General features: G+C 37.1%; 1 protein-coding gene across 5 annotated transcripts in view; it reads right to left on the bottom strand.

Annotated features, from left to right (window-relative positions):
- Grm3 (glutamate metabotropic receptor 3) overlaps positions 1 to 16,790 on the bottom strand; it is a 212,863-nt gene that overhangs the window by 71,057 nt on the left and 125,016 nt on the right. For 4 of the 5 annotated variants that reach the window (XM_048799556.1, XM_048799557.1, XM_048799558.1 and 1 more), the window contains one exon: positions 14,744 to 15,355. In XM_048799556.1, coding sequence (XP_048655513.1) covers positions 14,744 to 15,211 — 468 coding nt within the window. In that variant the 5' untranslated portion in view covers positions 15,212 to 15,355. Of the gene's footprint in view, positions 1 to 14,743; positions 15,356 to 15,845; positions 15,871 to 16,790 lie in introns of those variants that run through there. The other variant, XM_048799559.1, reaches the window with a different exon arrangement.

The following is a 16,790-nucleotide window of genomic DNA, read 5'->3' as shown; positions in this document are numbered from 1 at the left end:
AGAGTAGATCTATTTCAGCCTTCCCATTATCTAAGTTCCTGTTCTTGGATATTCTTTTTGAGAAACCTTTTTAAAAATCTCTGATATTTTTAATAGTCCTAATATTTTTGTGCCAGCTACTATTTTACCTGTTGTAGATGTGTTGTCTCCTTAATTCTTGTAATGATCTTATGGGCTAGGAATCTATCATTATTCAATTTTACAGATTGAAGAACTGAGGTACAACATGCCTCAGGATTTTACTGGAAACTTCAAGGAGTTAGAGGAAGGATTTGATCCCATGAATTCTGAGACTACCTACTGTACTCCCTTTTCCCAGATTAACTCAGTCCACTTTGCTACCCAAGCTCATAACTGATTCATCTCACAATAAAGCTGTGATGATACACTTCAAGGTATAACATACTTGTCTATCTTTATTTCTGAAACCATAAACTCCTTTATTTGAGGACAGCAAACTGTCATTTCTTGTTATCAAAAGTGTATTTTTTCAGTTTTCAGTCTGTGCTTCTTGGTGGCTCCATAAATGCCATTTACTGACTGACCATCAATGGAGATAATAGTGATCCTCTAAGAATCTACTGGGAAATTTCCACTGGGAGGATGAAAGTTTCGAGCCATAAATATCACCATTGAGTTTGACTTTATCATTTATATGAGAAGCACCGTGACCTTATAGCAGAGCCCATTATTTCTTAGGGCCTGTGAGGCTCTATGCAGGTAAATGACATTTATCAGAGCCCTTTCCATGTGTAGTTGTATATTATTGTTTTATATTCAATATTCAAGTACTTTGGGTTAGCCATTTTCTTGGTGGTTTGAACTTGTCCAGGACTAGGAATTGCAATGTTTTCATTGTAGCATATCAAGTCACAAATATATTGACTTTTCTTTTTAACTGAAGAAGACATGTTTGGGATGCTAATCAGTGATTATTATGTTTTCCAGCAGATGCTATGTTCTAAAATAAGTGTTTTTGTCATTTTTCCATATTTATAGTTGTAAGCTGGGGTGGTTTAGGATGGGCTTCACCTTCCTAAATTTAAAACCAATTTCTCTAAATTATCTCTGTATAAACTAGGAATATACAAAAGGAAGTCAATATTATGTCAACTGGATCTGGCCATTATACTAATTCTCTTTAGACTGAAAAATGCATTTTTGTTCTGAGGAAAACAAACTAAGGCCTTATCATAAAGCCTTGGTTCTCAAACGATGTAGACCTAAAGTAAGATTCAAATAGATATATACTTCAGGTAGGCTTTGCCCAATGAACTGACACTAAGGCCTACTGGTAAAGCAGGGTTTTTTTTTCTGGAGAGAAATGCATCTTGTATAGGATATAGAAGCAGCCAAATACTCGAGCTTGCATCAGTTGCTCACGCATTATTCTTACTTTAGGATTGTGCCAAATTTTACCCAATTGCTCTTTTAGGCATCCAAACCCTACTGTTTACTGATGGGAATTATGAGTTGCACACCAATTTATTTGAGAGTTTTACTTCTCTTGACAATTTTTAAGCAAGTCACAAGGATTCTTCTTTTTAGGATTTCAAGTGCCATGCTTTATTTCAGTGATCCTGTGATCATGAGAGCAAAAGGGTGTGAACTCTGAGAAGGACCTCAGGCAGTCCTCTATTCTTTTCATGTTGTGAAAAAAGAGAATGTCAGATGGAAAATTTCAGAGTCAACTGTGAGCACGCACATCAGTCCTATGGTCACTCTTCCTATTCAGGATGTCCATGATATGCCCATTTCAAACATGAGTTTTGTGCCTTCTGTCGTGACAATGCCAACTATTTCTAATAGAAAACAAAAAGGATTATGCACATTTATAGTCACTAGACTTTAAAAAGAGTTTTCACTAAAGAAATTTTCCTTACTCTCAAAAGTTATGGGCTTCTGAGTCTTGTGCTAATACATTAAAGGGAACAGCAACAACTGTTTTTTATGTGGACCTATGCTTAGCTACAAAAATTCCAGATGGCAAAGAGGCATCAAGTGCTTACTTCCAAGAAAAATGCTATTTACAGAGCTGAACTATATACATTTTTTAAAAGTTGGTGTTGCTTCTGTCTTAAGAATCTGGAGACTTGATAATAACCTCCATGGATTTGCCTTTGTATTCTGTGCTGTTCACAGTTCATCTCTCTTTGGGGCTGTTCTCTAAGAATAAGCCTACACCTTTAATTGTTTTGTCACACATGACTGTGCTGAATGTTTTGTTTTGTTCTTTCAGTTAAATGCTTATATTTGAGCCTGGAAGAGAACCATTGAGGGCTACCCTTTGAACCATCTGTTACCTTGTAGCCCAAGTTATCATATAAAAAAAAATTCTAGAAATTTTGATGCTAGGAATCCTCAGTGCCCTTTCTATTTAGAATGATCAAGTCAAACTATTAACCATACAAAATCCCAGATTGGCTTGTATTTTAAAGTGGAACTGGAGGTGGTAGATAGTTGAGAAACTGCCTGAGGAATTCAAGCTGTTCACATCACATGAGTTTTCTGCTCATAGAGGATGCCAATCATATTGTTATTGTAGGAAGGATTAGTCACTTTTTTGGGCCATATCTGCATCACATCTGGAAACATTTTCCATTGAAATAAGTTGACTACAGTTCATGTGTTAAGGTCAGGGATTAATCTTGATTTAATCATTTAATGAAATATAGCAAATGTCAGTTTACTTAGTAGAATCTGCAAAAGTCATCAACTCTACATTCCAGGACCCCCCAAAATTCATGGGTCAAAGTTCCATATTGCCATTCCCATTCAATAGCATGACTCAGTCTCAGTCATGTTCCATGAGTATTCCAAACAAAGAACTCCTTAATAGAAGCAGAAACCTGAAAAATGGTTCACAGCTACCATGATTTGTGTCCCAAATCTTTCCTGAAACAATTGCACTCAAAACCTGTGGTGTGCAATCTAGATTGTCATGTACTTTACATTTTCTTCTTCATTTGAAACTAAGGGATTCATGAATAGTGAGGTTATCTATTTTGGTATTCTCATGGCTCATCATTGAGACTGAAATGCCACACAGACCAAGAAGGATTCCTCGAATCACATTAGTGCAGAAGACAAGCATTTTAAGTCCTGACAGGGTTTTCACCATGACAATGCCACTCCACATTCAACAAGGGTCTGTCTTGCTCCCATGCTAACAAGAAATTATCTCAGAAATAACCTTTTTTTTTTTTTAAATTCAGACTCAGTAGGTACTTAGAAGAAAGAAAAGGAGGCATTTTGCCCACTGGAACAGTCTTTATCTCTCTTTGCTCCTCTTTTTCCCCCATGATTAATTGCAAGAGAAAACATGGAACTGAATTGGCTTGGGTTCTGGACACTGATGATGGAGTCAAAAGGTCTATGTCATGTCTCACCCAGAGTGTTTGTGCTGGCCAGCAATACCTGTGAAAGATAACTCCCAGGGCGACTTGACACCAACAGACTTGTCAAAAACATGTCCCTTAGTGCCTTAGGTATTGATTTTTGACAATGTCCCTTGAAGATTTAACATAGTTACAAGTTGATGCAATCGTATTTATATGACCCCTGAACTCACTTGTAATAACAATAATATGACAAAGACAGCTTTATCAATAAAAAAGAGGCATTGCAATCCTTGTTGGTGGTTTAAAGAATACAAACATGGGAGCTGAAGGCTGTAGCCTGTTTCCTTAAGTGCTCATTATTTACTAAAGAAGTCCCATGGTAATTTAGAGCACAGAGATATACACTGTTTGTGGCAAACAAAACTATGACATTTGGAATGATTTCTTTGTTAACTATTCATTAATTCAACAGAGCTGTCAGGCTTAAAAGGAAAAAAGTGTCATGGCTGAGTGCATAGAGCTGGAATCAGACAAGCCACAGGCCAGCATTAGAACCCTAGCTTCTTCCTTCACTAGCTGTGTGGCCTTAGGCCACTTATTTTAACTCCATGTACTTCAGTTTCTTCATCTGTACAAAGAGAATAGTAATTCCTGGCTTAGGAAGTTATATGAGGTTTAAATTATAATGTATAAGAATCCCTTAACTCATTGACTATAAAAGTGATAGAGAAGATGACAATGTCTAACTCAGTCACTCATTCAGCCAACTTTGATTGATGCCTATTATACAAGATATTCTTTTAAAATGAGGGCATTGTGCCTTCATTGTCCTCAAGGAGGTTATCATTTTCTAGGATACAAAAAAAAAAAAAAACAGCCAAAGATAAAATTTTGAGATATATGTATACAAGCTCATGTAAAACTCAGGTGAAAGAGCAACTAATTACACTCAGGTAAGATATGGCCATAACATTTAGGCACGATTCTGAAAAATAAGTGGAAGTCTTACAAGCAGAGAAAGGGAAAAGGAAGTTTTTAGGTAGAGGAGACAACACAGAGAGACATTCACACTGCTTAATGGTACCAGATCCTTCTGTGTCATCACGGTACCCAGTACCTCACAGGGATTAGTAGAAGGCAAGGAAGCATAGGATTGTGGTTACATTGCCAACATATTTTATGTGCCATTATAAGTATTTTGATCTTTATTATTTAAGAGATAAAGAGCCATGAACATTTTTTAGGGAAGGGAATGACATGAACAAAATTATATTTTAAAAAGACTACAGTGGATGACATCCAACTTGGAAAGAAAAAGTCTGGAAAGGATCAGTAGACAGATTAAAGATTTATTCTCATTTAGACTATGAGTTCTTGAAGGCAGGAACCTCATATTTCCAATAACACTGAAAAAGTTAATAATAGAAATACCAGTATTGGGGGTTTAGAAAAAACTTGAGTCTGCCTAAACTATTTTATTGGTTGATAGTCATTATTCAGGTGCTCAGGTTTTAATTTGTGCCATTATAGGATAGCTTGAATCCTTGGAAGGAAGCAGGTCATAAATTTTTATAGTTGTTGAAAACTGTAGAAAGGCTCAAGAATTTTTAACTTTCTGAAAGCATCACAGAAAAGATAACACAAAGACTTTCTTTAGTGTAGAAATAAGAGCTGAGAGGCAAATAGACATTATAGCTGTTGAAATTTGCCTGGTGACAACAATCTACATTATCATTGCCTTTCTTCAAATCTTATATGAGTTATATATCTAAGACAACTATGTAAGCATGAACAATATATATTTAATGAATCTGTTAAATATTGTTGGAAAGTTACTTTTTATAGAAAGTTTCTGGACAAATTGTACATCACATGCCACATGTTCCACATTGGGACAGCTTCATTACCTGGTTTATCTTCTAAGAAGCCCCACCGTAAACCTGTGACATCCATCCAAATTGGAGGCATAGTTCCTGGAAGGAATCAACTAGTCCCTGGGATGTACACCTTGCAAATTCAATCCTGTTAAATGATGGCATATTTCTCAACATGCTTTGCCATTCTAACCACCTGGCAAGGAAATCTGATCATTATTTGGAAGATAATTTAAAATTTCTTTTTTTTTAGTTGGAGATGGACACAATATCTTTATTTTGTTTATTTTTATGTGGTGCTGAGGATGGAACCCAGTGCCTCACACATGCCAGGCAACTGCTCAACCCTAGCCCTGGAAGATAATTTTTGAAAGTATCATTTTGATTGTATTTTCTCGTGTTGTACTTCCCTCTGTTGGAATGTAAAGTCAAAGAGCTGGCAAGAATTAAGACTTTGTCACTAGTAACAGAGGGATTTCCATAATATACCAGGTGGTGGTGTCAAAAATAGCAACATCACAATTTTAGTGTTTCAAGTCCTACTGATATACTGCCTGGAGTATCACTGTTTGCTTAGAATTTACCTGCAGGTGTTTCTGGAACACTGTGCTTAAATTCCCAAAGTCTACTAATTGGAAAAACACTCTGTGAGTTTTCAACTGCATGTTTTCATAGATCAGTAGAAGCACTTCTACTACATTAAATAACTGGACTTTCATTATTATCAACTGCTAAGAATTGGCTCTTTCTATATTGAAATAGTGAACCTTGTACATGTTGATCCATTAAAAGGCACATATTTAATAGCAATTTGAAAAGAGAACTTGGTGTCATTAAAGTCAAATCATGTCTTAATTAACAGAAAATCTTATTTCAATTAGTTTATCTATTAATCTCTAACCATAAAAGCCTTGCTAATATGTTAAGAATGTCTATATCCCTTGCTTTTCAATCCATGGCTTCCATGATGGATATGAGATCTGCAGCATAAGCCTGGTTCATGGGTCCTTCTATTGCCCTGTGAATTGATGACCTGTGAAGAGTGGTCCTGATGGTAACCTCTTGTCTTTCACTAGTTTCTAAATAAATACATGACAGAAGGGGAATTAATTAAGGAACAAATTAACTCCAAAGCAAAGGGGGAAAATAATATATCTTAGACAATTACTTCTGATGAGAAATTTCTACAATGAAACTATGTTAGCAGAAGCATTTTTAATTGCTGGTTTTGGTTCCTCCCACACTGTGATGAAGTCCTTGAACATCATTGCCCTTCCTTGCAGGAGGCAAAGCAAGAGCAACGGAGGGAGGTTTCATAACAGCTTTTATGAGATTGCTTTACAATGAAAAATCTGGGAAGAAAATAAATTTTAAAATTCTGAGATAACTTTTGAGTAAAGTTTTCTGAAGCTTAGATGATGTGAGGGAGTAATGTGGACAGCAGTGTGGGTGGCAAGCTATCTAGATTCGAAGGATCTCACTACTTGTAAACTGATAGAAACTTGAGGTTGGTACTTAACCTTTGTGAGTTTCAATTATTTTTGAAATTGTTCCACTTAGTCTGGAGATGTTAAAAGAAACCAACAAAACAAAATGAAAAATGAACAGATAATAATATCTGCTAAAATTTTGAATGCTTATTAGCTAAAGCATTATTTTTGTTGCTTTTTATGTATTTTCTTATTTAATTCCCATGATAATTCAATGAAAGGGATATTGTTATGGTTTAAATGTGAGGTGGTCCACAAAAGCTTATTTGTGAGACAATGTAAGAAGGTTTAGAGAAGAAATGGTTGGGTTACAAGAGTATTAACCCAATCAGTGAATTTATCACCTGATGGGATTAATTGGTAATTGAAGGCAGGTAGGGTGTGGCTGGAGGAGGTGGAGCATTGGGGGAGTAACTTTGAGGTATGTATTCCTATTTGGCTAGTGGAGATGGATCTGTCTGTTTTCTGTCATCATGTGAGCTGTTTCCCTCTGCACACTCTTCAGCCATGATGTTCAGCCTCACCTGGAGTCTCTGGGGGGATGGAGCTGGCTGTATTATTGATTTGGACCTCTAAACTGTGAACCCCTAAATAAGCTTTTTCTCCTAAAATTGTTCTGATCAGATCTTTTAGTCACAGTGGTGAAAAAGCTGACTAAAGCAGATATTATTATTATCTTCATCTTGGACATGAGTAAACAGCAATAAGGGGTTGAATAAGTCCTAGTCCTAGAGTTTTTAATTACAGTGTTAAAATTTTTGAGAAAGGTACTCTAAAAAATTTATGTGTAGGTTTTCACTTATTTCTTTTATAAATAAATAAAATGATTCACTGTAATCGCTTTATTTGCAACATTGAACACACCAAATACATCTATCACTTTTACTTTTTTAGTGATAGACACTGATAATAGGTTAATAAATACATTTTGAGTGCTTTCATTCTGCTCTACTTTAGGACATAATGCTGTTCCCTTTTCCTTTGTGTTAGCTAGGAGCACAGTGTTAGCTAGGAGCACAGGCACTCTTCATGTTCTTTCTGCAGAAAGATTGCATAGAGCCAGATTAGGATAAGGATGGGGCTCCAAGCTTATCTGTAATGGTTCTTAGTATCCAGTTGTTATGAGTCTTGGATAGTGTTTTGATTTGGATGTGAGGTGTCCCCCCAAAACTCACAAGTAAGACAATGCAAGAAGGTTCAGAGGAGAAATGATTGGGTTGAAAGAGTTTTAACCCAATGATAATTTAATCCCCTGGGAGGGATTAACTGAATGGTAACTGAAGTGGTAGGGTGTGGCTGAAGGAGGTGGGAACTGGGGTTTGGTTTTGTATATATATTTGTATCTTGAGAGTTGAATCTTTCTCTCTGCATTTTGATCACCATGATGTGAGTTGCTTTCCTCTGCCACCCTCTCCTGCCATGATGTTCAGCCTCACCTCAAGTCTGAGGAGCACAGCCAGGCTTCTATGGAATGAGACCTCTGAAACTGTGAGCCCTCAAATAAACTTTTCCTTCTCTACACTTGTTTTCAGGTCAGATCCTTTACCCACAGCAGTGAGAAAACTGACTAAAACAGTCTTCTCTGAAAGAGTTGCTCTAAGGACCAATGGATTGGAGTTCCTTGAGCTGTTCTCAAGTCAAGGCATCTTGTGGCATAGATGCAGACAGTGAGGAGAGGATGGAGGTAATTTTGTTTCACATGCTCATCTTTCTACATCAACTGTTTGTTATGTCAAACTCACTTTTCCACTGTAGGAAAATGTTTTTTTCTTATTTATAAACATCCAGACTCATGTATAATAGGTTGGTCATTGTCATGACCCCAATCCAAGATTCATTTGGGGATTTTCAGCAGTTTGGACATGCAGCAGTTTATAATATATTACTTCTTTCAATTCATTTGAAACCTTTCTGTGGTGAGCCGCTTCTGCCATTTATGCAAATTATGGTCACCATTACATGATGGCGCTGGCTCCGCTGTGGTCTGTGACAAACAACTCCTTGTTTGGGAGAGTTGGCACATGACTTTTCATCACTCTATGAGAAAGCTCCACGTGGCTGCTTTGCATTGGGGCTTGAGATGCTTTATTAAGGCTGGGAGGGGCATCCGAGGGGAGTAGAAGAAGAAGAACTATCAGGGGCCTGAATAAAGTTGTTGAAAGAAGATTCTTGGGTTGCGTCTTTCTTGCGGGCAAGAAGTCGCGCGCAACAACGCAACACCTTTCCACTTCTTACCTGGTAGAGCCATTATCCTTGGAGCCAACAAAACAAATATATATGGATGTGGTTCCTAAACTCAAGTGGCTTTATAGTTTGGAGGAAAAAATATATATATATATATTGAAAAATAAATATGAAAAATTATATTGAGTTAATAAGGTAGTAATAGAGGTGTGTTTTTATGTAGTAGGAGCTTGGGAAAGGCTACTCCAAAACAGGTTTTCAGCTGAGGATTGATAGTGTAGGATAGCTAAAGCATATTGTATTACCATTATAAGAAACACTGTTTTCTTTTTGGAGGTCTATCAAGACACCCCTCTTTATACTATAAGAAAGCAACTTCCTAGGGAGACTTCAGAGGTAGGTTTTCTGTTTAAACAGAACTAAATATCTTTTTCCTGTTCAACTTCATTCCTTTCTGCTCATTCTGTTATTCTTCCTGGTCTCCTAGTACTTATGTTGTCAATTGTCAGGTCCTACACTTGCACCTGTTTATTGACATTTTCTAATTTGCTTTTACATGCCTCAGAGGCTTGTAAGATGCTTTGCTATTTTTGAGTTTTATTTTACATTCTTTCTGCTCCATGTCATTTAGACACTACACAACAGTTTTTGATGTGTCTAAAATATATCTGCTTAGTAAAAGCAATGTTCTGATGAAAAATAATTTTATATGTACTCCTTAGTTGGAATATATAGGTAATTTAGGTGCTTAAGTCATCATATTCACAAAATACTTCCACAATCTAGTAAAAAAAATAATTGGACTGCTGCTTCAAAATGATCCTGATAGAAAAGTACTTATTATTTATTTTGCATTGTTTTAGATACTTCCTTTGCAATCACTTAGGCCCTAATAGAATGTTTTGATTAACCACATACAATTATAAAATTAAGCAACATCCTTTAGTGCCATATAATTCAAATACTAATCTGATATTTTGCTATTTTTAATAAACGGTTGGCTTTTGTTTGAACAACTTTGGTAACAGAGGACATTATTCTTTCTTGTCCCTCACTTATAGGCAATTTCATTTCTCAGAACTCATTTTTCTATTGGCCCCAAATATGCCTTCCTCTAGATTGGAGATTCTCGTTGAGAAAAGGAGTTAGTTTTGTAACTTGGTAATGTATGGAAATACTTTTGGGTGTCACAACTTGGGCTGCTGGCACCTTATGGGTAGAGACTAGGATGCTCCTAAACATTCTACAATAATATATGACCTCACATATCAAAGAGTTTTCCAGACAAAAATGTCAATACTGTCAAGGTTGAGAAACTTTGCTCTAGATTCAATCTATTTATCCACAGAGAAAATGTAACTGTTTCCATTAGCAGCCTTTCAGAACTTGGAGACAGCTAACTCTGTGAAGGCTTTTGTATTCTTGGACTATTTTTTCAATTTTCCTATAAGAGTAGCAATTAATGTATGACCTTCCCAAAATCATTTGAGGGGGAATAAGGAATAAATTATTAAAGTACAGCAATGCTTGGTACAAATTGACCAGTGGTGGTTCACAAAATCTACCAGCACTATGGAATTGGGTAGAAGAAGTAAAATAAAACGGTCTCTTTCTCCTTTCCCCCATGTAACTAAAATCCACAAAATGTATTGCAAAGAATTTGGTTTAAAGAGTAATTCTTCCCAGGGATATAATCTGAGAAATGCATCGTATGTCCAAAGTCATGTCATGATAAACTATGTCATAAAAACTGCTGCTCAGAGTTAGAGTTCCTGGGCTGTAGATTGTACTAGAAATCTTGAAAAAGGGTATAACTATACCAGCGATGAAAAGGAGATTCAAGACAAACCTCTGACTTTTCTATGAGCTAAACTTTTAGATGCCATTTAACCCAAATCCTCATTTGTTGCTTGGGTCACTTTAATATTCATAGACGAAACAATGACTGGGTAACTTATACTTGCATGTTCCATTGAAAATTTGTTCTACTTAGGCAAGAAAGAATGAGAAAATGTTACATCCTCCAAAAAGAGTCAGGAACATTTTGGGCACATTTCAAGGAGCATTTTTGACTGAACCACTTAGGAACTAACTACAGCCTATTTGAAAAGCACAAGCATGAATATTGCTTCTATATAAGAACCACAAAGACAGTTGCCTAGCTAAAGGCAACCAACCTGATTCGCTTCTTGAAGAAATACTATTTTCCCTGAAGTGAGGGGTTTGCAGGCTTATAGAGAAGATTAGGATATAGTATTAAAATGCTTTGAAAAAGAACTTACCAGAGGGGTGAATAGACCCCCCAACTCCATTTGCTAATATAGAAGGATTTTGATGCTTGCTTTTATTGAATACTCAATTAAAAAATCAATAGCGTTGCTTTGTGAAGGGACCACCATAGAGTGGTTGTCATCCTTAATTAGAACATTAGGAAAATAATTATCTAGGTCTTCATCAATGGTGATTGGCTTAACCCAGCAAATCTTAAGAACCCTCTCTTCCATTCAAAGCCCTCTCCTATAACACAGCAGGAGATGTCTCCTTTGCTGTATTCCTAAGAATTCCTCTCCTTTAGTTGGAAGAAAAGGAAGCTGTAGAGAAAGTACCCCCTGAGGCAATATGGCCAATAAAGCAACCCAGAGTTTACAACATCTAAACAACTGACCCAGCCACAGAAAGAAGATGCACAAATATGAGTCTCTAAAATTCTCTCCCAATGGGCAATTTTGTTACTGAAAATTCTGGGCTTCAGTTAGTGACAATTGAATGACAGACATTTTTTAAATTATAGATTTGTACTCATTTGCTTCTACAGTTTCATCCTCTTCCCTGACCTAATTCTGTTCAAGCAGAAACACTTTCCGGGATATATTGAGGAAGTTGAAAGGAGAAAAGAGAGGATGGCAGGACAACCAGGCACATGCTATCCTCATGGTCATCAGACACCAGGTGCATGATGAGAATCATTCATGGAAACTGAAGAGGGTGAGTAAGAACGATACCCACACAAATCTTCTATAGTGTCTCCCTCATTAATGTACAAGAGTACATTCACCATTAGGAGCCTACTACTTTGGATTGACACTAAGGATACTTTTAAGAATTCTTATTAAAGGCAAATATGTTTGCAAGGAAAACATACTTCAATTCTTAGCTGTGTAAAGGCCTCTTTGGACCTCTTTTCATTCATGATGCTTTGCTGAAAGGAAGGTCTGATGTAGAAAGTTTCCTTGGAAGGGTGCCTGGAGGTCACTGTTTAGAGACCATTTGTTCCATCTCCCAGATTTACTTTGTTCTGGGGTGTGGCCTAATCAGAGCCTGAGTAGTCAGGAGGGAATGGAGATCCCTACTCTGTCCCTTTCTCTTTAGCTCACCTCCTTACTCTTGCCAAAGTCCTGTCCCCTTTCCCATAAACATTTACCACAAATTTATGTTCAATATCCTCAGATCCAGTATCTACTTCTCACTGTGGCCCTATCAACCTTTGTCTAATGCAACTTTCATTCTGTCATCTAATTACTGAATTAGAGTAATTGCTATTTCACAGTTGTACTGAACCCCCAGCCAGGCTTTAAATGCCTTGAAGTCAAGAACGTGTTCTATATGACTTTAGTATTCTCTCTAACCCTGTCACAGTGCAGAGCACACATTAGGCTCTTTATCCAGACTGACCTGCTGGGGGACCAGCCCATGATCTCATTAGATTGCCTGGCCACTACAAAGGCCACAGAATTGGTTTTAAATGTAGCTTCTCAGCTGACTTTTCCTATAATTTTGGGAACACAATAGTAACCATTTAATGAATCTTATTTTTTGGGTGAAGAATTTTTCATGAATTTTCTCAATTTCTCCTTTCCACACCTTTTTGAGGTAGATTCTCTTTTGCTCATTTTACAACTAACCAGCAAATGGCAATGTTGGACTTGACACCCAGGTCTTTCTGATGTCCAAATCTATACTCATTTTTATATACTAGTTTTTGTTTATTTATAGTGGAGGAGACAAAAAACATATCAGCATTTGTGACTTTATGGTGTATTGACTAGATAAATGAAATAAAAAGCCAGGTCCTTTGATGAGTAAGATTAGTGATTTCTTCCCTTGAGGACCAGTAAAGAGTTTTAGAAGCCTACATTTTTTCCCCCCTTAAACCAGTCTCACTCTTTTGAGATATCAAAAGAGTAAAATTAGGTAAAAAATTTATTTTGCAATATATAGCTTGTTAAATACTTTGGATAAATCATTATGACACATCTGCTCTGGAATAGTGCTATTTACTATGTTGGGATGCATTAATGTCAGAAAAAGCATATATTCCTGTTCCTTACTAACAGTAATATTGGGTATAATATAAATATTTGTGAAATGATTGACATTCACAGATGAAATTGTTATTAAAGTATGGTGGGTATACATCTTAAATTTTCTCTTTTCTCCAATAACAAATTCTACCTCTACTGACCCAAGTATAGAAATAGTGACAAAATTAACATGCTGTGCTTTGAGATGTGCAATATTTTCTATTCATCTAATGAAGTCAAAGGGTGTTTATGAAAAACCAATTATCCTAATTACTTATAATATGACTGTGTGCTCTAAAGAGGGAAAGAAATTTGAAATAGCTCATTTAGAACAACACAGAATAACACGTAGAATTTTAAGTGCTGCAAATCTGGGATATAGAAATAAGGCTATTCCAATGCAAATAGAGCCACTTGAAGTGGGTTTGTGACATACAAAGACAATGTGAGTATCTTTAATGCTTGGGCTTTGATTACAGTAATTTGGTAGGAGGCAAAGTGTATTACTCTTAGAATCATGGACTTTTAATACTGTGACAATAGTGTTCTCACCAGAAAACAAATTGAACTTTAAGTACTGAAATCACACGTGATAACTGAAAAAGCAGAAAAGTACAAAAGATCTGAATTCTAGAGTTTGTGCTTCCTACCAATGGGAGTTTTCTTGAGACCAACATCTCTTTGGGAATTGGGAAAATGAGAAGGTTGAGCTGCATGATTTCTCAGTTCTGTTCTGTCTCTGAACTCTATGATCATGTACATAAGCACTGCAAGAATTTGAATGTTTCTTTTTTTCTAACAAAACCTGAGAATCACTTATCAGCTTTGTATCTACTTTATGTGCTAAGTCTTTTTGTTTTTTGAGGAGAGGGTTAATTATCTGGCTTCTCTGCATACATTTTAAAGTTTATATATTGAGAAGTTCTTTATTTTGTGTCTAAACAAAATGATGTTTTAGTAAAAAATGTGTGTGAATTCAGGGATATTGTACCTTCCTGTGATTGCTTTTATCCATGGCTTGAAATTCTTATTTTATCTTCTATGGATACTCTATTATGGAATTATGTAGCACAATTATTTACTGTGGGCAGGCCATTCTTTCCTGCTTCTTGACTCTGAGCTGAGCCCCGTGGAATTGCTTCAGCTAATGGGATACTAGCAGATATGACACAAGCAGGAGCTTGAAGAGGAATTATACAGTTGAGTTTGCATTCCCTCACACCCCTGCCATCACTCTGAGAACTTCCATGGGCTAGAGCATTGATTCTAGGAGACAACCTGGGCAAAACCACCCACTGCTAAGCCCAGTCTCCACTGGCTTACTGTAAAGGAGTGAAGTCATTACTTCAGGCTTGTAAACTAATAAGTAATTGGGTCAAACAATTGAATTTCAGGGCATTGTGTTATGCTGCAATAGCTACCTGTGTTATCAAATACTGATAGAAATATGACATCATCCATCGATGAAATTATTAGGATAGCCTTCTTTTGTTGCCCCCAAGACATAAAAGCAAAGAGACACAGCTTTTAGCAGGAATGTATGCCAGTCTTACCTGTATGGAAACACTGCTGTAAGAGCCACCAATGACCCCTGCAATGAGCAGAGGGATATTTTCTTGAATGGCATACGATCCGTCAGGACACATATACTCAGCTTCATCTACTTTAGTCAAAGATGCCCTGACAAACTCCAGTGATTGCTCTAAAGCATAGGTATCCCTTGAACATGTATCCAGAATATGAACACCCAATTTCACTCCGGGTAGAAGGTAATTGTCTTTGTTGATTTCATCAATAGCAAACAACATAGCTTCCAGGCGTTGGATCCCTCGATCTTCATTGATTCGCCCACAGTCTTCAGTTCCAGTGCCTTTTTCATTAATAGGAAATAGGCCCCCCAAAACAAGGTCACCTTCTATTTTAATCTCCCTTCTCATAAAGTTATGATCCCCTAAAGAGAGTAAAAATCCCTTTGAAAATAAAGCTAAAGTAAGAACTTGAAGTCTTGTCCACATCTTCATGAATCCTTTTTCTGCGCCTCTGGGAGATATCAAGAGATAGAGCCAACGTCGCCCACTAGTTCTCCTTTCTCATTTCCAAACTGGATCTTTGTCTTGGCCTTCATGTAAGGGAGGATCAGACTAACAGCGCCTGTCACCAAATTCCTAAAGAGATAAAAATTATATGAACAAATATGGTAAAGAAAGCAACAATGATTACATTGATGATCTCCCATCAGAAGTTTGATGGACTAATGACTCAAATTGCCATACCCAAACACACACTTCACCATGGCCCAGACACTGTCCCACAGGTATGCCTACCAGGTCCTCATAATACATGATGGGGTGGACTTTAGTGGTCCCATCTCACAGAAGTGGCTGGAGAGGACTAAAGAGGTAAAGTGATTTGGCCAATGTACTTAGATTGGAGATAGGGTTCAGACTCTTGTTCTAATGCCAAGTCCAGTACCCTACTCAGTCATTTACTTTCGTTTTGGTAGGACAACAACCTGTATCCCCTCTCATTCAGCTTCATGTGTAAACTTGCCCCTTTTGTGGACTCTTGGCCTTTCTATTTGGAAACAAAACACAAAATTAACTCTGTTACCAAGTCAGCACTTTTACCACCACATCCCTCTTCCCCTCTTCATACATGAGCTCTCCAAAGCAATCTTTGTGGTGTTGCTCTGCTTCCTCTCATCCTAGATGCTCTCGGCCCTCTGTATTCAATGTTCTGTCTTCAGCCAGGTGAGGTGGTGCATACCTATAATCCCAACAACTTCTCAGTGGTTAAAAAAAAAAAAGATAAAAGATTCTGTTCCTACTGCTATAATAAAATGGTTTTGGAAAAAGCTACTATTAAACTAGATTCCACATTGGAAAAAAAAAAAAACCCACTCTACTCTTCATTTTACCTGGGCTTTATGGAAATCTTGATTATTGTCTACATGTTACAACTCCTAGATTTCTGTTCTCATGCTTCATTTCTGGGTACATCTCAAATTCCATTGCTGAACAGCTGCCCTCCCCTTTTCTCTCAACTCCCTATGCTGGTCTAACTCATTTTTTTTATAGTTTCACCACCCACTTAAATGAGTTCCAAATTCCTTGGTCATTTGCTTGCTAAACAGTTTTACCCACACATCCTTTGGACACCTCAAGGTCCACATGTCATAAACTCTCCCTTATCTCTGAGAATGGATCTTCTCTGTGTCCAGGCTCTCAAGTCAAAAATCCACACTCCAGCATCCTCTCCATTTCACCTTCTTCTACCCTCTTCCTATTGGCCACTAATCCCTGAAGAGTCTGCCTGTTTAACCTCTGCCAAAGCCATTGCCTCTTCCCTATCCTCATGATGCCAGGCTCTTATCAGGATCATGGCAATAGATTCTATAGAGCTGCTGGCAGCCCAACAAAGCACTGTTTTTATGAATTAAGATATCACTTTTTCAGGTACAATTTTTAAATTTATGGTACAGCTATAGATGATGAAGTATGATTGCTGGTCATGTAGCCAGTGTCACAGGCAGTTCCTGGTGTGGCATCACATTTCAAGATATGCAATAAGTGCTAGTGCTGGGGTTTGTAAAGTAGGTTG

The sequence above is a fragment of the Marmota marmota genome, unplaced genomic scaffold, assembly GCF_001458135.2.
Source record: "Marmota marmota marmota unplaced genomic scaffold, marMar, whole genome shotgun sequence".
NCBI lineage: Eukaryota > Metazoa > Chordata > Mammalia > Rodentia > Sciuridae > Marmota > Marmota marmota.
Note: the sequence above shows the minus strand (reverse complement) of the source record. Positions and strands in the feature narration are given on the sequence as shown.